We start from the raw sequence: 24,039 nt of genomic DNA on the forward strand, positions 1-24,039 counted from the left end.
TTATTTAAAGCATTTCATATTTTATTGAATTTTCAAGCCATTGAATTTTTAAACTTTTGCTATTTTTGAAAACCAGTAAGTGTTAGAATTCATGTTTTTATCCGTTGTCATGGCAACAATTACCCTACAAAAATTGAGCGTTTGTTATTTTTAAAAAAAAATTGTAAAACCATTCTGAAACTAAATCAAGTAGACAAAATAACATAGAATATTTACTTACAGGAAATATATCCCCACAAGATAGCTAAAAATCATTGATTTTCACAAGAATTTGTGCACCCATTGCTAAGGAAATGAATGTCCTTGGATACCAGACCCGTAATGCGTCCAAAATCATTTTTAGGTTTGTTTTTGTATCAAGTGGGATAAAATCAAATATATATCAGCAGATTTTGAAAAACAAAATTTTTGACTTTCCATGAAATGCTTGATGCTTTCTGGTTTTGACTCTTAAATTATATCAAAAAAATCTTTCAAAAATAATGAATTCCACACAACTTGGAAACATTTGTATATGATCTAGCGTAGCCTTGCTACTCTTGAAAAGGATTTGTTTGAATTAATTTCCTGTATGTTCTCTTGTAAACCTTAAATCTCCTATTATAGCCTCACACAGGACCCCTGAATTGAACAAACTTGAATTTGAAATACCTCAAGATTCTTGCATATCACTATGGCCCGATTCTGACCTGGACCTGATGTTACGGAGATGAAGATTTTTAAATATATTCATAATTTCCCATGTAAACGTTTAATCCCAATTGTGCCCCCCCCCCCCCCCCCTTGACTACTGACATTCAAAATTTTGCTGATCATTAGCAATACCTTAGTTAAGCATTCTAAACATTAAAAATCAAAAATTAAAATTTTTCAGCTAAAATCGTGTCCATGTCCCTTTAAACGTTCTTCCTATATATCTGCATGGAAAAATTTCATTCCCTATATTGTGCCCCCCCCTCCACCCCCCAAGTGGTTCTTGAGAAGATTGTTGAATGGCCTAACCCTATTTTTTGCCTTTTCTTGATTATCTCCCGTTTGGAGGGAGCAATTGGCTCTCGATTTGAATAAACTTAAATCCCCTTTAACCAAGGATGATGTGTGCCAAATTTGAAAATGGCCAAGTGGTGCTTGAGTAGCAGAATTTTAAAAGATGCCACAAAATTTACTAATTCAGGGTGTGGCATTTCATTTGCACCAACTCGAACCACCTTTACCAAAGCATGCTTTGTGGCAAGTTTGGCTGATATCGGTCCTGTGATTTTGGCGATGCTTTGAGAAACTTTCAACTCAGAAGAATTAACAAGAGTACCGCAAACGGTACAATATACGCCCGTCTGACAGTGAGCCTTTGACTGAATATCAGGGCAATATCTGTATCCGTATTGAAAACAAGCATTCTGAGAGTATTGCATAGCAAAACATAGTCCCCTACCGGAGGCAAAAATTATTGGACTGTATCAATATCCAAAGTTCTTTATGAGACCAAGGTTATGGTAAAAGGGAAGATTGGGAAACCAAGATAGGATTGGTTGGAAATCAACTACTATTCAGGTACAAAGACTAGACAAGAAAAACTTCAAACTCGATCTGTAACTTGTAATGGCAAAGCAATCATCATGATGTACTGAATATCAAATGGATATCTGCAAGCACATTAAAAAAAGTCCAGAAAACTGATAATTCATGTTATTTTTTTAAGTCCAAGGGCCTTAGTGGAAAATCAACGGACCGAGACGAAACTTGAACTTGATCTGTAACTTGCAATGTACCAAATATCAAATGAATATCTCCAAGCACGTCAAAAAAAAAAAAAGTCCGGAAAACTGATAATTCATACTATTTTTCTAAGTCCAAGGGCCACAACTTAGTGAAAAATCAACGGACCGAGACGAAATTCGAACTTGATCTGTAACTTGTTATGGCAAAGCAATGTACCAAATATCAAAAGAATATCTAAAAGCATGTCAAACAAGAGACCCAAAGGCCACATCGCTCACCTGAGTCACTTGGCTCATATTAAAGATTTTCCTATATATTTGTATGCCAAACTTTGATACCCCCCCCCCCCTTGTGACCCCATCCTACCCCTGGGGGCCATGATTTTAACACACTGAAATCCGAAATATGTCAGAAAGCTTTCAGGCAAATATTAGCTTTTCTGGTTCAGTGGTTCTTGAGAAGATTTTCCTTATATATTTGTATGTAAAACTTTGATCCCCTATTGTGGCCCCATCCAACCCCCAGGGGCCATGATTTGAGCAAATTTGAATCTGCATTATGTCAGGAAGCATTCATGTAAATTTCAGCTTTTCTGGCCCAGTGGTTCTTGAGAAGAAGAATTTTCCTACATCTTTGCATGTAAAACTTTGATCCCCAATTGTGGCCCCATCCAATCCCCGGGGGCCATGATATTAACAAACTTGAATCTGCATTATGTCAGGAAGCTTTCATGTAAAAATCAGCTTTTCTGGCTCAGTGGTACTTGAGAAGGATTTTCCTTATCTATTTGTATGTAAAACTTGGATTCCCTATTGTGGCCCCATCATACCCCCAGGGGCCATGATTTGAACAAAATTGAATCTGCATTATGTCAGGAAGCTTTCATGTAAATCTCAGCTTTTCTGGCCCAGTGGTTCTTGAGAAGAAGATTTTTAAATGACCCCACCCTATTTTTGCGATTATCTCCCCTTTGAAAGGGACATGGCCCTTCATTTGAACAAACTTGAAAGCCCTTCACCCACGGATGCTTTGTGGCAAGTTTGGTTGATATTGGCCCAGTGGTTCTTGAGAAGAAGATGAAAATGTGAAAAGTTTACGACGCCAACAGAGAACGGACAAATTTTGATCAGAAAAGTTCACTTGAGCCTTCGGCTCAGGTGAGGTAAAAAAAAAAGTCCGGAAAACTGATTTGCAGGACTGACGGGCAGACAGCAGGACGGATGCACGGACAGCGCCATAACATAATACGTCCCGTCTAATGAAGGGCGTATAAAAACAAAGAAACCCAACAATTATTATTTGATGAATTTTATTTTAGCACTACAAATGAAAGACAAGATATGAATATCAAACGATTATCATAAACGATGATTAGAAAACATATCCGAAACAAAGTATTGACTGTATAAAAGAGGACTTTTTCTAAGTACTATTACCCCCCCCCCCCCCCCCCCCCCCCCCCGATATTGATAACTTCCTTGCACAAAATTAGTGCCAATGAAAGACATTAAAAAAATTGATTGTTGAACATGCCTGTCAATCAGTTACGAAAATATGTTTATTTACATTTTGATGTTTATGAGTAAAAGCTCAAGGTTACTTGACATTGATACTAGTTTGTAGGTCACAACATCCTTTTATCACATTTGAAGATTCCATGTCTATCGGTCCCAATGATATCTAAGTAATAAGAGATTTTTATGATCAAGGTCAAATGTCAAGGCAGACTCTAGTTTGTAGGTCACAACATCATGAAAAGTCCATGTCTCTATCTGTCTATGTTCTAAAGTAACGAGTTTTTATGATCCAGGTAAGGTCACAGGAGTCATTTAACCTTTATACTAGCTTTTAACCTCTTATCATTTCTGAAGATTCAAAGTCAATATCAATCCCGGTTCTAAATTCATATAGGGTTTATGGTTAAAGTCACTGGAATCACTTGAATGACCTTGATCTTAATTTGTAGGTTCCATCATCATTTCTGAAGATCCCGTGCCTCAATCAGATCTGGTTCTGGAGTAATTTATCAGTTTTATGTTCAAAGTCAAGGTCACTGAGTCAATTTACCTAAATTGTAGGTCCTACCATTCTCTTATCATTTCTGATGACCCAATGTCGCTATCAGTCCCGATTCTAAAGTTACATTATACCACTTTTTATGTTCATGGTCAGAGATCAAGGTCGCTGGAGTCCCTTAGCCTTGATACTAGTTTGTAGGGTCCGACATTCTCTTCTCATTTCAGAAGACCCTAGGACTCTATCTGTCATATTTTTTTTAAAGTTATATCTGTTGAATTTGCAATTAATTTTCCTCATAGAATTCTTATGTTAGATCCCCCTCCCCCCCAATGTACCATATCCCCCTTCCATCTGAAAACAAAAACATTTCTGCAAAACTAGTTTATCAATACATTAGCCTATGATACATTGTATCTTTGAGTATCTCATACTTTCATTAATGGGTTACGGAGAATGGCTACTTAGGACAATTTTAGGCGTGAGTAAGAAGAAGGAATAAGAACCGAGCAAAAACAATAGTCTACAAACTTCAGTAAGGAGATTTAATTACCTGAGAATAATTGTAAAGAAAAGGACTCAAAATATAATTTGTATGGTTTAAAATAAACCATACCTACTTGAGACCCCTAAATAAACACGTATGCTTGTTGTATTTGTTGTTGTTTATCGTTTTACTTGTCACAATTGATTCACTGTCTTTATGGTGTCTCCTTCCATTGGATAGTTATTGATCAGTCTTTGAGGAGATCAAAAATAACCTCACGGTTTACATTAGTATAAACATCTCTGGCTTGAAATCTCAACTCAGTTTCACCAAAAATCAAGGATTCCTCGATTACAGAGGTTGTCTGCTCGCCCCCACCAGATAATGGAACTTGCAGAATCCCAAGCATTCTGCAGCCAGGATCGTCAACAAAATTAGGATTCGTTGAATCGGAAATAAATACGCCACACTCCAGACATTGTTCCCCGCTATTCAAGGCCTGGAAGACTTGCGATTTCAAATGTCCTGGCATAATCTTCTCACCTTTTGTGATGACCTTGAAGAAAACATCACGACACCGCATGGATCCTTGGATCTCGACCTTTTTCTCCTTTGGATGACGATCTGCCTTGAATTCCGGCCACGTCTGGATTCCATAAGTATACCGTGCCGATCGCCGCGATATGGCGTCAGGGACATGACCGAAATATACAGCACCCTTGACTACAGCTAATCCTGCATCCTCTGGTACAATGACAATTTTCTGATCAAAGTTCTTTTTGATTGCGTCCTGAACCAGCATGCATTCTGAGAAGCCTCCAACCATTACGATGATGTCAACATCTCTAACAACATCCTCTTCAAACAACTCGTCAATATGTTTGACAATGCTGTCAATAGTTTTCTTGAAAAATCCCCGAAAATATTTGTTTTCCCATTTAAGTTTTCCTGCAGCATATTTCACATCATTTCTATACTTTTCGTGTTTATCAATGACATCTTTGAAATCTTTGACACCATTTGATTTTGTGCATAACTTAAAAAGGGCTTGTGGTATAGTCATGTTTGTATTCCCATCCTTATTGGGTTTTATAGTTCTTTTCTTTGTTTCAAAAGTTCTCATAATTTCAAGATAATCTTCCATGCTTTCTTTCTTAAAATCTTTCATAACTTTTTCTCCCATTAATTCTGTCATAAATTTTATAAACAAATCATCCACAGATTTTCCTCCCCACGGTCCTCCACTTGCTGGAAGAATTTCTTCCAAAGTATTGTCTTCGCACTTCTGATGCACTGTGATATCTGCTGTACCACCTATAAATAGAAATTGATGGAATATATATACATGTATATTACCTGTCCGGATTTAGTGATTAGTTTACCAAGTAAGACATATAATAAAGAAATAAATTTCATTTTTGAAAAAGCCCATGGGTATGAACTGCAACACTTTATATTGGTATACTTCATGAAGGTATTACATGTATTTTCAAAAATGACATTATTTTATATCTTACATTTACATTATACTTTCATTTTTGTCAGAATTTCTAGTCGTTAAAATTGGACATACTATATTTATCTGTGTTCACTAGATGAAACCTTGCGTAAGCGTGCGAAATCTTAATTAAATAACAGTACATAGAGGAATGACTTTTTAATGCGTGTTTGAATTGTTGCGCACATGAATTGAATGAACGATATATCTAATTCAAATGAATGTAAGAAAAAGAATTGAAGAAATGCATGCATTAGTTATGTTTTATTTATCAATATCATATACAGTAAATAAAAACTTGATTATTAGGAAGTCACATGGAGCTCCAAATTAAATGTTCTTAATCATTATGTAACATAAATGATCTCTCTCCGTACTGAAAATTAGATAATGATTTTACGAATGCAATCGTAATCTGTCATGACCGAAGACAAAATGAACGGTCATTCAAAACTTCAATATTGAAACTGAGTATTACGAACGTGTTTATAATGGTAATTTTTGTCCAGTGCTACAATTTATGGACAAAATTATAAATACACATCGTTTCTTCTCGTCAATCGCAATAATCGAAAACGTAATGCACTATATGAATGACAAACAGAAAAACTGCTATATTGTTAACAGTGGCCTGATATTGTCAGATAGTGTACAACCTATTTCGGTAAAATGTTTAAGTAATAAGGCGCAAACTTCCCAGAACAGTTCCAGACCATTCGATATGATTATCTGACATATTGGATAGTTTTTTTTTTACTTTAATATTACTTACTTTCAAGATATGTGTCATCACAAAACACGTTCAACCAAGATAGAAAAAAAAACTTTTGTGTTCATCTATATAATAAATTTTTACAAAAAGTCGTAACAGAGACCTCTATAATCATGGAAAAAGTCAAGAACATAGAAAATGTAAAGTGAATATTGTATTTTAAAATTCATCGATGTGTCATATCGTCGATCTCGGGAGGGGGGTGCCCTTCGTTGAATGAGAGATATATATACATGTAAGTGAAATAATTATAAATCTTAATAAAATGATAAATATAGGCCTAGCAAAATGTATCATAAGTATAACTAACACTGAACACCTTCACAATTTTATGCTTCTCACTTGCCGGAAAAGCCCGAGAATGTGCGATTGGTATTATGTTGCCTGCTTTGTTCTGGAGATTTCCATAAGGCTGATTCAAGACTAAATTCACGCATTGAAGAAACAAGCAGGCATATCTTATTTATTCAACAACGAATTAACTTCATATCGCATTATCTTAAGTTGTCATTAACATGGGTCATATCGTTCACCTTGGGCCCATATCTAAAGATTTTCTTTATATATTAGTAAATAAAACTTTGATCCCGTATTGTGGCCCCATCCTACCCCTGGGGGCCATGATTTGAACAAACTTGAATCTGCACAATGTCAGGAAGCTTTTATATAAAGTTTCTCTTTCCCGGCCAAGTGGTTCTTGAGAGGAAGATTTTTAAAGATTTCCCTATATATTTACATGTATAACTTTGATCCCTTATAATGGCCCAAACCTAACCCTGGGGGGCATGATTTGAACACACTTGAATCTGCACTATGCCAGGAAGCTTTCATGTAAACCTAGGCTATTCTGGCCCTTGTATCTTGAGAGGAAGATTTTCTCTTTTCATTCCCATGTAAAACTTTGATCTCCTATTGTGGTCCCAACCTACCCCCGGAGCCGTGATTTGAACAAACCTGAATCTGCACTATGTCAGAAAGCTTTGATGTAAATCTCAGCTCTTCTGACCCAGTGGTTCTTGAAAAGATTTTTTTAAAGATTTTCCCAATTTATTCCCATGTGAAACTTTTGATCCTCTATTGTGGCCCCAACCTACCCCTGGGGCCATGATTTGAACAAACATGAATCTGCACAATGTCAGGAAGCTTTCATGTAAATCTCAGCTCTGCTGGCCCAGTGGTTCTCGAGAAGATTTTTAAATGACCCCACCCTATTTTTGCATTTTTGTCATTATCTCCCCTTTGAAAGAGTCATGGCCCTTCATTTGAACAAACTTGATATCAATTCAGTTTAAAAGAGCAACGATTCATTATAGTGCACATTAATTCAGCAGAATAATTCATGCTATCAACATTTCATTTAATGCGTGCAATATTTAAAATATCATTAATTATTTGAAGAGATCTTTAAGGAGGTACTATACATCGTCATAATGGCCGACTTCCTTTTAAAATATGGATGAAAATATAAATATCAGCAATATTTGTCTATTAATTTCCAAATTAATTGCCTAGGTGAGTAGCTCAGTAGGTTAGTATGTCGACTGCTGAACTGTAGATCGCATGTTCAAGTCCAGCAGCGGTTTTAAATTTTTCTCAGATTGCTTTCAAATAAAACTGCAGTTTTTGACTAAATAAAGTAAATTTTGAAAGTTTTCAATTTCAAAATATTGTTGTACATATCCTCCACTTTCCATCCATATCAAATTTCTCTGGTGTAGCATACCTCCTTTGCATGCATCAATTGAGTTGATATCTTCAATTCTTAAAGATATCTCCAATTACTTGAGTTTATGTTAATTTGACACCCCATAAATGGCCACTGTGACATGGGATAATGTCCGAAAGATTAGCGTTTATGAAAAGCCAAATTAACATAAAATTAAATAATAGAAGATATCTTCAATTATATAATATACATGTATAAATATAAATCAACAAATAATACATTTTATAAATATAAAGACAGATATTATTTAACATGCATATCAGTTGTATGAATTAAAGTAGGCAGAAAATCTGACAACTTCTTTATCAATCCTTGATCACGTACCCCCGAGGTCAACCACCATGTACTTTGTGCCTGGTTTGACGACTCCCAAAGCCGAAGATGCACTGTCTTCTTTAGCAATGTGCAAGTATTGGCAGTAGATAGATGCCGCCTCTGGTTCCAGCGCTATGACCAAATGCTCCTGTTTAATCCCTGCCTGTGAACATACAAAAAAAAAATCAAAACGAAAGAAAACAACAACAAAAACGATTGTATACATGTTTAGTGTGATTGGTTGTTTCTTTGTTTTGCGTCCCGTTGAGAATTTCTCACTTATATCGAGACATCACCAGCTGTTGGTAAATGTACCACAAATTTAGACCTATAACGCTTATCGCATACAGCTGTAGCAGTGAGGGTTCTTTATCGTGCCAACGCCTGCCTGACACGGAACTTCCATTTTGAAGGTCATATCCGAACGACATCCTCACTTCTAAATGCAGAGCATTTGGCGAAGGAGTATAGTCTCTACCTATAATTACATCTTAAGTTGCTGCGGCCAAGGCACAAGCGGGGTTTGAACTTACAACCTCTCAGTTACGAAGAGAACATTCTACCACTGAACTATCACGGTTGGTGTGTTCGGTGTGATGTAACATACAAAAAATGTAGTGTATTTGCATGTAATTCAACGATTTGAATATTGATCCTTCTTGTGGACATGCTTGATACTTTTTGAATATCTTTTAAAAGAACAACACTACAAATAAGTCAAATATAGTAGATGTCTGTTTGAATCTTCACTGTCTTTTGTTCCAGAGTCTGTTGAAAATAACTGATGAAATATTGGAATGTTTCGTGATAGTAATTTTGATACCGACAAGTAAGTGAATGGTCATATTTTCGACTATGATTGAGCTAGTAAATAAATAAAATGAATGTTTATTCGGTATGTACATGTACTTACATACAATCATACATACTTAAATACCAAGGGTAACTCATGAAAGCACGAAAGCTTATTTCCAATCGGGTCCTTTTTGATGCATGGATGTTTGCGCTAGGGGGTCATTTATGTGGGAGGAAACCGGAGTACCCGGAGAAAACCCACGTGTCCAAACGGGCATCCGCCATACCCTCTCACATACTACCACTGCCGATCACGGGGATCAAACTCAGTTCGCAGCAGTGAGAAGCGAGAGCGTTTCCTCTGCGCTACCCAGACTACCCTAAGTAAATGGTCGTATTTTTTACTCTAACCAAACTAGAGACCTGGCTGTCACTTTAACAGACACTGTGATTTTTAAAGGTACTAAACACATTACTATGCCTGATTCTGTGTAAATATGGTTTTATGTTTCCATTGTTTGGATTGCATACACTCGAAAGTAATTATTACACCAAAACCCTACCCCACAAGTCTCAGATGACCCTCTAAAAAACCCAAACAAGATTGCTATGCATATAGCCATTTCTTCTGCTGCCTCAAAAAAGTTGAAGCAAAAAAGTCCCATAACTCCTGTAAAATTTGTCAAATCAAAATGGTGGTGCAATATGATTAGCTAAGTACTATATACTATAAAATTGAACAAATTTTGAATCCGTTGACCGATTTCAGAGGAGTTGCATCCATAAAGTGTTCCTATAGTGAAGCAGGTACAAATTCAACAAAGTCCCATAACTCCTGTAAAATTTGTCAAATCAAAATGGTGGTGCAATATGATTAACGAAGTACTATATTACAAAATTCTAAATCCATTGAGCTGTTTCGGGGGAATTGCGTCCCCAAAGTGTTCCTAAAGTGTAGAATGTACAACTTCAACAAAGTCCAATAACTCCTGTAAAATTTGTCAAATCAAAATGGTGGTGCAATATGATCAACTAAATATGGTGACTAACAATCCTACTCCTGTAAAATTTGTTGAGTCAAAATGGAGACGCAATAAGATCAATATTTGGTGAATAACAATCCTACAAAAGAACAAAATCCGTCAAGCGTTTTCAGAGGAGTTGCATCCACAAAGTGTTCCTGTACAAAGTCCCATAACTCCTGTAAAATATGTTGAATCAAAATGGCGGTGCAATATGATCAACTACATGTGGTGACTATAACAATCCAATAAAATTTAAACAAAATCCATCTAGCGGTTTTCGAGGGGTTCTGTACACAAAGTCCAAGTGGGTGGATGGATGTACGGACGGACACCGGTATTTCTATGTCCCCTTCCGCACTGTGGTAGGGGATAAAAAAAAGTAGGTGTATCAAAACTAGCTGTATTTGTAAAGAAGAAAAATGATCGGTCTAAATGAAGTTCCTCAGTCTTGGAGTACAAAATGGTGGAAGCTACATTGGCAGTTGTCGGAGAAGGTTATTGTCTTGTGACATAGCTGGACTGAAGCTTATGGAATATATACATGTACCTCGCTGACGAAATTATCACACAACAATTTGTGGTAACAGAGATGGAATACGCAACTTCTGAGATATCAGCTCTTCTGCGATGGAGGTACGTTCAGTATTCTGTTGAACACTTGGGTAGCTACGAGTTGTATGCATTATTATAGACTAGCTATGTAAATAAGGATAAAAGTTATGAAAGCGTAAATTTTATTTATATCAGCCGTTGGTATAGACTGACCATATCAAGAATAATATTTGCTTGAATAAGGCCTTTAAATTAAATATGAAATAATTTTTGATTTTCTTTTCTGCACTAGTGATACTTTTATCAAAGAAAGATGGTGATTATCAATTTTTGTTTGAGCTATTCTATTATCAATTACTCATAAACTTACTAAAATTATGTGTCCTAGTAGTTTGGGTGGTTGCATGATGTCTGATAATCATCCTTATAATATATGAAGGCAGCAATAAGCATTTGTACCCACTGCGTGTGGACGAAAGTATGTTTTGCGTCTCACTGTGTGTAAGAGTTTCACAAAGGGAAAGAACTATTGGGCAACTCGGAAATTACGTATTACCAAAATTTCACTATGACAAAAACCTATTTGTAAACTGAAAAAATTAGGGGCCAATCATTGAATCTCAAGAGCGATATTGAGCTTGAGAGGATCAAAATCCAGGAAATTACATCAATCCTACATACAACAGGATAATACATTGTATCATTACAGACAGACATTTCTCTCCTAGCTTCCTTGAGACGCCAGTGTACCATCTACCATCATGGACAACGTAAGATGTCACGGACAAAATGTCGCACCTGCTGGAGAGATCAGCACTTAATGCATGAGTGTAAAGAGGGGCTTAACTATATAATTTATTTAACATCTGGACACAGGCTGCAGCTTGGGGAAGGGGTGTCCAAAATATCATAAACAACATTCAGGAAAATATCATCTAATTTTTCCCCTGTTAACTCAATGTGTTCAGAGAACAGTTGGAATGCCTTCCAATGTGCTAAAGCCTTAGGATAGGGAGATTTACAGGCAACCGAAAAAAAATTAGAGAAGCCAGAACAGCACTCAACACTTAGTCTAAGATTATAAAACAAGAGGCCCATAGACCACATCGCTGCACTGACTTACCATAGCCCTGCCACTGTTCAGCTGTTGTTATTTTGAAAAGATTTTTTATCAATCTTTATTTTCATGAAAAATGTTGACCCCTATTGTGGTCCCAACCTAACCCCAAAGGATCACAATATAACTGAAAATGAATTCACATAGCACAGAAATCCTCAACACCAACAGGATCTTACTGTTCTAGATAAAACCAAGCTATATGTCACAAGCTCATAGATCATATTATGATACAAACAAGAGGCCCACACTTATCGGTCACCTGAATACCAGTGAAAAAGTATCACTACTCCCAAGGGCTATGAAATCCAGAAAAATTTTTCCTGTTCTGAATATCTATAAGCTCAATTCTAATGTTCAGCAACAGTATAAAACAAGATGTGTTCTTAAAACTTCAACTGCCCTCAAAAGTGCATACACTGATGAAAGGCTTTAAATAATAGGTGTATTAACATTAAAACATCAAAAGATATGACTATTTAGACCAATCCTAAAGTCATAACCCTGGGTTGTGAAATTCACCACTTTTGTACATCCCTTTCTGCTATTACTAAGCATGCATTTAGATTTTATACAATATCAGCAAACTTACACATAAATACAATATACCTACTCTGGGGATCATAAAAGAAGTAGGTACAGTTTCTAAAGTCATATGGCCCAAAATATCGATGATTTCACTTGCAGCTCAAATCCTGGCATTCAAATAAGGAATAGATTAGCAAATCCAAAATGCGCTCAGTTTGATCAGCAAAATGATTTGTGTCAAATGACAAGAGCTTGAAGTTGGCATAAAATTGCAAAAATGCCATTTTCAATGAAAATATCCATAAATTCAGGTGGTTTTCCTTTCAGAAAACATACAGCGCATGCGTCGAGCAAATTCATATTCAAGCATGTTTTTCATCTTAAAATAATACACAATACATGTATATATCATTTTCATTCTGCTCGACAAATGCGCACATCTTTTCCTGAGCAATAATCTGAATGACATTTGACAGTTTTCAGGCTTATTTTGAGAAAAAGGCGGGAAATGTCTCATAATAATTCATGCTGTCATAATGCTATCCATTTAGGAATATCATTCTGATTTTGTTGACATAGTATACCTGGCATATATTTTACTTTCTTAAAACGCTGATTTAGGTTAATCCCAGACACATTTTATAGAGAGAAAATTTTTGGGCCTTTTTATGTATACAGTTGTACCTTTTTCTTTATAATTTTGGCTAAAGACTACCTGCTCTATCCATTTAGTTTCAGTTTAGTATCAATAACACTAAAGAAGATGTTATTTAAGTGTTTTACACATAAACACTATATACCAAGTTTGGCCCCACCCTCTGGGGTCAGAACCCCTACCCCGGGGATCATGAAATTTACAATTTTGGTAGAGGCCTTCTTGCTCTACATTACTATGCATTTAGTTTTTCTTACACGTGTACGGTTCTAGAGAAGAAGATTTAAAAATTGGTCAATTAGGGGCAGTTTTTGACCCGTCCCTAAGGTCCCAGGGGTGCAGGAATCCTGAAATTTACAAATTATATTCCCCTTGTTCCAAAAATGTTTCATACCAAATTTGAAAAGAAATGAAATGGTATTTATTAAGAAGTTAAAAATGTTCAATTGTTAACGGATGACGCACGACGACGGACGACAACCAATTGCAATAGGTCACCTGAGTTTACTCAAGTGACCTAAAAACCTTGCCATAAGAAATCTATATATATACAAAATTTGAAAGCTTCTAAATAGCTGAGGAGATATTAAATAGATCAGATTTTTATTAAAAGTAGGTCAAACTTCCAGGTCAGGGTCAAAAGGTCATACACTGAAGTAAATTAAGGTCTTGCCATAAAAATCTATATACAAATATAAAAGATTTTTTTTTAGATAGTTCAGGAGATATTGATTAGGTCAGGTTTTTCAAAGAAAGTAGGTTAAGGTCACAAGATCAAATATGATTGAAACACAAAGTCATCTTGTCATAAAGAATCTATATACAAAATATGAAAGCCCTACCTTGAATATTTCTGAAAATATTCGATAGGTTACAATTTCTTAAAAGTACGTCAAATTTCAAGGTAACAAGGGCAAAGGCTATAGTATGAAACAAGAGGTACTGTGAGCAATGCTCACTAAGAATACCCCCCCCCCCCTACCCCAGTCTCCCAAAGAGTGTTGTTAATAAGTATAAATTACCTCTTTCCTGAGCGTAAAAATACGGTGTGCCTTTGTAGAAGAAAATGGAAGATATAGTCCGAACACAAATCCATGGCATCAATCTATAATTTTGACCTTGAGATCAAAGGTCAAGGTCATAAAAATGTCATGATGTACATGACACATAGTCTCAAGGTGATACACTCATGTCTAAGTCTTATGGTATGACTATGTCAAAACCCTATAATCAATTTTGACCTTGAGGTCAAAGTTCAAGGTCATATAGAGGTCATGAAGGTACCCGACACATTGTCTCATGGTGATATACGCATGTGTCAAATATGGTATGCCTATGTCAAAGAAGTCATGGCCCTGACACGAATCCATTGTAAAAACCTTTAATTTGGACCTTGAGGTCAAGGTCATATGGAGGTCATGAAGGTACATGACACATCGTCTCATGGTGATACACTCATGTGTCAAATATGGTATGCCTATGTCAAAGAACAAAGAAGTTATGGCCCGGACAGGAATCCATCGTAAAAAAACCTTTAATTTTGACCTTAAGGTCAAGGTCATATAGAGGTCATGAAGGTACTCGACACATCGTCTCATGGTGATCCACCTGTGTGCCAAATATGGTATGCCTAAGTCAAAGAACAAAGAAGTTATGGCCCGGACTCGAATCTGCACAGACAGACAGATGGACGGACGGACTGACGGATGGACAGAGTGATTCCTATATAACCCCCAGAACTTCGTTCGAGGGGTATAATAAAAGGTATTGGCATATAAAATATGAAAGATCTATCTTAAATAGTTCAGGAGATATTGAATAAGTAAGATTTTTTAAAGAGTAGATCCAATTCCCAGGCCAAGGTCCAACGGTCAAACTTCACAAAAGAAGGTTTTACCATAAAGAATCAATGTATTAAAAATGTTAGCCCCACCTAAAATAACTCTGGATATATTCAATATAGGTTTTGTTTTCTTAACAGAAAGTCAAACTCTGAGTTAAAGGGCATGATATGAAATTAATTAACTGTCTTGCCATATGAAATATAAATAAGCCTTAGTTTAAAAAGTTCAAGAGATATCTTTAAAGATTTTTCCCATATATCAGCTTATAATGTAATAGAGTGAAATTTTACATGTTTTTAATACTTTATTTCAGGGATTTCATTTATTGAAAATAAATTGCTTTAATTCAATTTCTTTACAGAGTTTTGAAATTTGATATGAGAATAAAGTTTTATCTAATTGAAATCATTATTATAACCATGACTTGTGTTTGTCTTGTTATTTCATTACTTATTAAATTTTACTGCTTACCATGCAGAACAGGTTTTTCTTTAGGATAATTGTTACTATTTATAGATCACTCTAGTCTGGTCACATGGTTTTCAGGAGGGAAATTTCTTTTGAGGACAGGTATTCTTGTTTTCATGCTTAAGTGGCACAGAAGGGTTGTTGGTAAAGTTTGCTATAGTAGTTTGTTCCTTACTAGTTCATCGATTTACTGGATGAAGATTTATTCTATTTGAGCAGAACAGCAACACATACTATAAAGTAGGAGGATTACTTTATATTTGCACCGACCTTTGCACCTCATGGGAGGTAAGGTTAATTGTAGAAATGGTCATGCAACAATAATTTTTAGTTACATCGCCACAATAAAGATACAACCCACAACACTGGAGTTCATGTTATTATTCCACCTAACGTAAAATAAAGTATTAAAAACATGTAAAATTTCACTCTATTACAATAATTAACACTTTGTGATCTCTTATTGTGGCCCAACCCTGCCCCAGCGACTATGAATTGCACAAACTTGGATTTACTCTATGTCAGGAAGCTTTCATGTAAATTTCCACTTTTTTGGCCCTGTGATTTCTAAAGAGAAGATTTTCAAAAGATTTTCCCTATATACTCGTATGGAAGTAAAACTTTGATCCCTTATTGTGGCCCAAACCTAACCTTGGGGGCCATGATTTTTCCAAACTTGAGTTTGCACTATACATGTATCAGGAAGCTTTTCTGGCCTAGCGGATCTTCAGAAGAAGATTTTTAAAGATTTCTCCTATATATTACCATGTAAAACTTTGATCATTCCCTATTGACTTGTAGCCCCACACTATGTCTGGAGGCCATGATTTTAACAAACTTGAATCTGCACTTTTTCAGACAGCTGCCATGTAAATTTGAACTTTCCTGGCTGAGTGGTTCTTGAGAAGATTTTCCCAATATATTTGTATGTTTTTAAAACTTTGATCCCCTATTGTAGTCCCATCCTACCCCCGATGATTTTAACAATCCTATTCTGCACTATGTCCGGAAGCTTTCATGTACGTATAAACTTTTCTGGTAGTGTTCCTTGAGAAGAAGATTTTATATGTATATGATGTATATCAGGAAGCTTTCATGTAAATTTGAACTTTTCTGGCTCAGTGGTTGAAGGGGGCAAGTCCCTTTCTATGAAGAAACATCTTGCATCCCCTCTGATTTAGTTTGATTGAAATTGGCCCAGTGGTTCTGGAGAAGATCAGAATGTGAAAAGTTTATGGACAGCTAGACGGACAAACAGACGACAGACAAAAGGTGAGCTAAAAATTTCTCACCTCATCAAATGCTTAGGGCTGTGAAATTGAGAAAATCATCCCCAAAGACCTAAACCAATGAAATGTCTCTTACATCAGCATCAATAAACAATTTTGATACTATATACATTGTACATATGACTGGAAGAAACAAACCTTAATTGCAGCTTCCCTCATGAACATTTTCGCTTTGTCTCCCCATATGGCTGGCACAGTCAACACATACTGAATGTCATCGTCCTTGGTGTTCAAAAAACTTTTCTTTATTTCTTCATAAAGGTGATTTTTCAGGTACTTGATGCAGTGCATAAAGACAATACCAGCCTCTATAGTTTCGCCATTAATGTCCTGGCATTGAATGTGCCGTTTTACAGACTATATCAAAGAGAAAAAAAATACACAAAGCACTAAAATGAACCATAATGACATGGACGATTAGATTGTTAGTTTTTCTGGTTGACTGTTCCTTTCTCAGAATAAACAAAAATGTTAGGCTAAAGGTAGTAAATGATATAAACAAACAAGAGGCCCATGGGCCACATCGCTCACCTGAGCCACCTTGGCCCAAATCTGAAGACTTTCCATATATATTTGCATGTAAAACCTTGGTCCCTATTATGGCCCAATCTACCCTTTGCAAACTTGAATCTACACTATGTCAGAAAGCTTTCGTGTAAATGTCAACTTCTTTGGCCCAATGGTTCTTTTAAAGCTTTTTTCTATATTTGTATGTAAAACTTTGACCCCCCCCCCCCCCCACTTGTGGCCCCATCCTACCCCCCGGGGACCATGATTTGAACAAACTTGAATCTGCACTATGTCAGAAAGTTTTCTTGTAAATATCAGCTTTTCTGACTCAGTGGTTATTGAGAAAAAGATTTTAACTATATATTTGTATGTAAAACTTTGATCCCCCTTGTGGCCCCATCTTATCCCCGGGGGCCATGATTTGAACAAACTTGAATCTGCATTATGTCAGGAAGCTTTCATGTAAATCTCAGCTTTTCTGGCTTAGTGGTTCTTGAGAAGAAGATTTTTAAAGTTTTTCCCTATATATTTGTATGTAAAACTTTGATCCCCCCTTGTGGCCCCATCCTACCACCGGGGGCCATGATTTGAACAAACTTGAATCTGTAATATGTCAGGAAGCTTTCAGGTAAATTTCAGCTCTTCTGGCCCAGTGGTTCTTGAGAAGATTTTTAAATGACCCCACCCTATTTTTGCATTTTTGTGATTATCTCCCCTTTGAAAGGGACATGGCCCTTCATTTGAACAAACTTGAAAGCCCTTCACCCAAGGATGCTTTTGGCCAAGTTAGGTTGAAATTGGTCCAGTGGTTCTGGAGAAGAAGTCGAAAATGTGAAAAGTTGACAGACAGATGGACAGACAGACGGACAGACAGACAGCCGGACGCCGGACAAAATGTGATCAGAATAGCTCACTTGAACCTTCGGTTCACGTGAGCTAAAAAAGTCAGAACTAAATCTACAAACCTATTTACAAATGCATTTATGCACAGTGCATAATAAGGTATGAAGTGATTTTTTAAATGATTATCATAATTAATTACTTCGTACTCCTTGAGAATAATTAAGTGTAATGTGGATCAGCCCAATGGATATAAATAACTCTTTCCTAGGAAGCATATTGATTTAAGAAAGTCAAAAACAATAATGCATGTATTAAATTTGCAGAGTTAATACGTACCTTTGTCGATTTAGTATATATATATAGTAGACCTGGTTCTAATTTAAAGTTATATCACTTTAAATGTTTGAGGTAAATGGTCAAGGTCACTGTAGTCACTTGACCTTGATACCTTGCTGATCACAACATCCTTTTACCATTTCTGAAGATTCCATTAATTCAAAATTAAGAGGCCTTTTTCTGAGTACTACTATTTCCCCCACATTAATATCTTCCTTGCACAAAATCCATGCCAATTTAATTCTATTTAAAATCAAGATCACAAAGGCCTTTATTTTGAAATTTTTCAAAATATGCCTTTCTTTACTTTAGTAAAACTGGCATCACTTGACCTTGATCCTAGTTTGTAGGTACCAACATCCTCTCATCAGCTCTGAAGATCTCATGTCTCTATCAGTCCCAGTTCTCATTTTTATGATCAAAGGTGAAGGTCACTGAAGTCACCTTTGCTAGATACTAGTTTGTAGGTCCCATAATCTTTTCTTAAGATCCAAGGTCACCATCAGACCTGGTTCTAAAGTTTATCAGTTTTGTGTTCAAAGTAAGAGGTCAAAGTTACTGGAGTCACTTGACCTTGATATTAGTTTGTAGGTCAAAACATTCTTTCATCATTTCTGATTCTGATTGTATGAGATTAAGATTTCCATTCTGAATTCTGAATTTCATTTTGCAACATAACATCCTTTAAAAAGTTCATGTCACATTCTTGTATTTCAATTTTCCACAAATGCTCCTCGAATACAAAACTGAAAGTTGGACTTATAAAGAACTTGTACCCAGAGAAACTCATACTCAGGAGAACTCATATCCAGAATTTCAACTATAACAAGAGGCCCACAGGCCTTATCGATCGCCTGAATATTAGTTAACAGTATCACTAGTCCTAAGAGTTACGAAATGTTAGGGCTGAAACCATGCACCCCCTTTACGATATGATGCATATTGCAATACTTGTGCCACAATTCAATATTTTCAATACTATACAATTTACAGAAGAAACCAATGATAACATTGAAGAAAAAATTAATTACCAAGAATCAAAATCTTGATGTTTCTAAACTGCCAAACAGCAATTTACAAATGTAAGATACCTATTGGCTCTGTAGTTTAAACTGATCAAGTTCAGGCCAAATAAAAAACTATGTGTGGTTCCGGTTACCCGACCGTCCCTAATTTTTACCCCCGACCCTAAACTTTTTTTTTTACTATTTCCAAAATCAGTTACCGTATTCTGCCAAATATGATGCACACTTTTTTTTAGAAGGGGTGCATAATATATACCACTATACATATAGGTTTTTAACCCATTTTTCTTCAGGTGAAGTTTGACTGTATGTTCATTCATAGCCAATATAAAAATACCGCTAAAATGTTAAATAAAAACTGTAAACACTTACTACAGGCCATCTAACATTAGACAGAAAGTGACTAAGAACTAATGAGTGCTACATAAACAATAGTGCAAATTTCAGGTTGTTTGAATATATTGAGCGATCACCTTCCTTATTTTTGAAAAAGTTGGATAGATTTAAAAACTTGAAAGGGCTTGAAAACAGTACTCTGGTTAAAATATCATTTCATGTTAAACGCTTGCATGGGTACAAGATGTATAATTACATGTATTATAGACCAGCTATGCAAATAAGGATAAAAGTTATAAAAGCATAAATTTTGTTTATATCAACAATAATTGGTATACATTAAACTGACCATACGAAGAATAATATTTGTTTCAATTAGGCCATTAAATTAAATATGAAATTATGATATATATCTTTTATTTCCTCTTCTGCATAAGTGATACTTTTATCAATAAATGATGGTGATTACCAAATTTTGTTTGAGCTACTTTATTACCATTAAATACTAAATCTAAAATTGTGTGTCCCAGCAGATTGGGTGGTTTCATGATGTCTGATAATCATCCTTTAGGCAATATATGAAGACAGCGATAAGCATTTTTATTATATAGCTAATGAATATTCTATTATAAAATCTGCGTTAAATCTAGAGAATGTTAGGATTCAATATCCTGAGAATTTATTGAACGCTAACTTTGCATTGCGTAAATTGTATACGCCTAGCTGCAATAATGTAGCCCTATCCAATTTTTTTTTATTCTGACGTTTTTCTCTCCCTAAATAAAAATTAAAAAAAAAAATCAGAGAGGGCTACATTATTGCAGCTATATACGCCCGAAACATTCCGAGTATGAGCACTTAATATTGACCTTACCGTAACGACGTAAACAAGTCAATTAAAATGGCAGACGAATATTGAACAGTTAAGAAATGCATTCTGATATTGCACACTTCTACCTTAGATGATGAATTCTCATCTATTTTGGAGTATTTTGAGTGAAAAGGGATATAATTTAACAACTAAATACTTTAGCTATATACATGTATAATAAAAGGGTTAATATTGAACTTATAATTGGTGAATATTGTCACTCGTTGGCTGTCAAAATGAACTCGCAAGCTCATGCATTTTCACAACCAATTCGTGCCAATATTCACCAATATAAGTACAATAACCCTATAGTGCCCACCGCGTGTGGACGAAAGTATGCTATGCATCTCACTGTGGGCAAGAGTTCCATAAAGGGAAAGAACTATTGGGCAACTTGAAAACTGCATATTGATATTTATGTTTAAACAAAAGTTGTTGTCTCATGTTTATAAATATTGACCAGTCTCTTAGACTAATAGAGGGAGGAAAAGGATAATATATAAGTAAAACTACAGGAATGACCTAGGAAAACAAAAAACTAAATGGAGAAAAGAAGGGGACCACACAATCCACTGTATATCAAATAAATCTGCCTGCTGCATAAATGTTGTGCAGATCAGATTCAAAATAAGATAACTTCAACCTAAATCATATTATCAGATCTTTTGTAATTGCTCTGATGCTCTACACTGGTAGAGTATTGGGCTGATCAGTAAATATTTTTTACTATAGACTATAGTTGAGGAAACTTTGGATGTAAATATTGTAACAGGAAGGGAGAAAATGCAATGGACCAGACCGGGATTTGAACCCGGGCCCCCTGAATCTCTAGTCAGGTGCTCTACCAACTGAGCTAACTGGCCACCGGCGATCAAACCCGGCTGACTGCTACATTATCAAAATATTCCTACATAAAAAACTAGCATACCAATAAAAGTACTACAGTCTTGAGTCTTATGTAAAGAGACAAGGTACGATTACAGCTTTCTGAGTTTCTCTTTATAAAAATATTTACAAATTTGGCCTAAACTAAATTATATTATACTTACGACATCTTCATGAAGAATCATTTTAAACCGCTGGAAAAAATAATAGTCCTTGTGTTTGTTTTCTGATGTAAGATCTGAATATTTGTCTTCAGCATCGTATCCAAACGAAGATATCGAGAAGTCCTTCTTCAGAAGCAGGCATGTAGGGGCCTTGTGAGAAAGGAGTGACCCTCCTTGCCATGCATTGGTCAGCACTTTACCCCAGTCATGTTTTAAAGAGAATGCGTATCCGGAATATGTGGTTCCAAAGTCGATGGCAGCGACTATAAGCTTGCTACATTTGCTGGAAACCTTTGAATCCATCTTTATTTGTTGAATCGGATCATTATCAAAAAACAATTGTCTACTTTCGTTTTGTGTGTACTACAATACGCCCATGAGAATCCGATAGCCTTCACTGAATCCAATCCCAATATTCCATCATCAAAAACCCTACCTAAACAAATATTAAAATTACAAAGTTTATCAGAATCGTATAATCTTGCAAAAACACAGCACACATATGCATAGTAACATTAAACATAGCACATACCGTCATACGCAGGCCAATAGTCGCAATCGTACGGAAGCCGATAGGTGCCAGTGTGGTTAGGGTCGGTGTAATGTCCGGGTGGGTGTAAACGTAGTCCGGGGCGGTAAGGACCCGGTTTAGAATAGGTCCTTAGTAAAGAAGCGACTAAATGCAAATCGACCCTATGGTACGTATATAAGTGAAAGTGCTTGCATTCAAATGGCTTTTATTTATTCTTTAGGGTGTAAACGTAGTCCAGAAGATTTAATATAGAAAACACATTTCCGGGGATTTTTTCTCGCCTTGTTAATAATTAAAATGAAGTTTTTAATGTGTTTTATTTTGCTGTTGATTTTGCTTAGATAATGTTTGATATCATAACAAAAGGATTTACTAAATACTCAACATGTCCTTCGTTTTATGGGACATCGTCTAGTCTAAAAATAAAACCGGAACAAGGTGACAGTTTGAACCCGAATAGCTAGGTAAATGTTTTGAAGTGCACGCTTTAATAGTAAGCAAAGTTATTTATAACTGATATTGAAAGGAGGGGGGGGGGGGGGGCGCATAATAATTATATTATAATGAATAACCATTAAGCACTGCACACAATAAAATTGATACAGCGTGTTATTAAAGTAGTAAATGGAAATTACCATAGCATTAAGGCAGGTAATATCAAAACAATGCTAGCAAAACATCAATAATATGAAATAAAATTACGAAAATTATAAACATGTTGTGCGTTAAGAAAGGGGATTTTCACTTGTTATGAAGGGTGTCGCCGGTGGTTGTGTGCACGCGGGTGCGGTGGTTTCCGCGATTAGGCTGGGAGGCTACCTTTGTGATTAAATGATTAAGCTGTGTCCTATATGCCCATCTGATTCTCCTCTTGGGGTTGACTTGATGTCGGACGGGGCTGAATCCGGGTTGTAATTGCAGGGGTCAGATTCTGTGTGGACAATGACCGAAGAGCTGGATCCGGTCAAGCATAAGGCGATTTAGATGGTCGCTTGGTACGTCGCAACATTTTCGCAGTTTAGATATGTTTTTACTATAACCAAATATAAGGTGAATCAGTCGAGGACGGGGTGATGGTGTTGAATTGAAATTCCAGATCTGTTCAATTTGGATTTTCGTTGACATTCAACTCGAAAAGGACCGACAAATAGCGCTTGCGCACTATATATACCTAGGGATTAGAAAGAGGGAAAGTGTCATAATAGGTATTTGGGGGGATAGTGTCAAAACCGCGCAATTCAATTGATTGCAAGAATTATGTTTCTTTGCCTGAACAACAAATACTTGTTCTGTTCATTTCAATAACAGGACTTAACTCATAGTGAGTTAAGTCGGATTAACTACGATATCCCGAGGGAAAAAGGGATAAAAAAGCGTTTACCATATTAATCAGTGTAATCATATGAAATAACCAGGAAAAGAGGTGTCTTAGGATTATCTATAGGGCACATTACTTAAAGATTATAAGTGTTTTATACATAAACAAGGCGAAAACAAAAACCGGAAATGCGTATTCTTCGTAAAATTTTCAGGAACTACTTTTATACCCTAGAGAAGAAATAACAGCCATTTATTAGACAATTTGGCAATTTTCATACGCCAAATTCACAATGAAGACTCTTGGTGATCGCCTTAAAACATGTTTAGTAAGATATTTAAAGAAAAACTATTATATAACGATAAATCGGCGAATATCAATATTGGAAAGTCCCGGACTACATTTACAACCAC

General features: G+C 35.9%; 1 protein-coding gene across 1 annotated transcript; it reads right to left on the reverse strand.

Annotated features, from left to right (window-relative positions):
• Positions 1–3,011: 3,011 nt before the first annotated feature.
• LOC125681349 (heat shock 70 kDa protein 12A-like) lies at positions 3,012–22,514 on the reverse strand. The gene is made up of 5 exons (XM_056156703.1): positions 22,309–22,514; positions 21,777–22,212; positions 16,945–17,163; positions 8,543–8,696; positions 3,012–5,536 (listed from the first exon to the last, which is right to left on the reverse strand). Exons 2-5 carry the CDS (start codon positions 22,077–22,079, stop codon positions 4,470–4,472), a joined length of 1,743 nt encoding a protein of 580 aa, XP_056012678.1. The 5' UTR covers positions 22,080–22,212; positions 22,309–22,514; the 3' UTR covers positions 3,012–4,469.
• Positions 22,515–24,039: the final 1,525 nt, after the last annotated feature.

Source organism: Ostrea edulis, chromosome 2 (genome assembly GCF_947568905.1).
Source record: "Ostrea edulis chromosome 2, xbOstEdul1.1, whole genome shotgun sequence".
NCBI lineage: Eukaryota > Metazoa > Mollusca > Bivalvia > Ostreida > Ostreidae > Ostrea > Ostrea edulis.

Bases quoted from the DNA above. Each gene is read 5' to 3' on its own strand.
- LOC125681349 (XM_056156703.1), bottom strand. From the start codon at position 22,079: ATGGATTCAAAGGTTTCCAGCAAATGTAGCAAGCTTATAGTCGCTGCC. The intron at 8,697-16,944 runs GTTTGTTTCTTC...GTATGTTCACAG, and splicing joins TGAGGGAAGCTGCAATTAAG to GCAGGGATTAAACAGGAGCA. The intron at 5,537-8,542 runs GTACGTGATCAA...TTCTATTTATAG, and splicing joins CATGGTGGTTGACCTCGGGG to GTGGTACAGCAGATATCACA.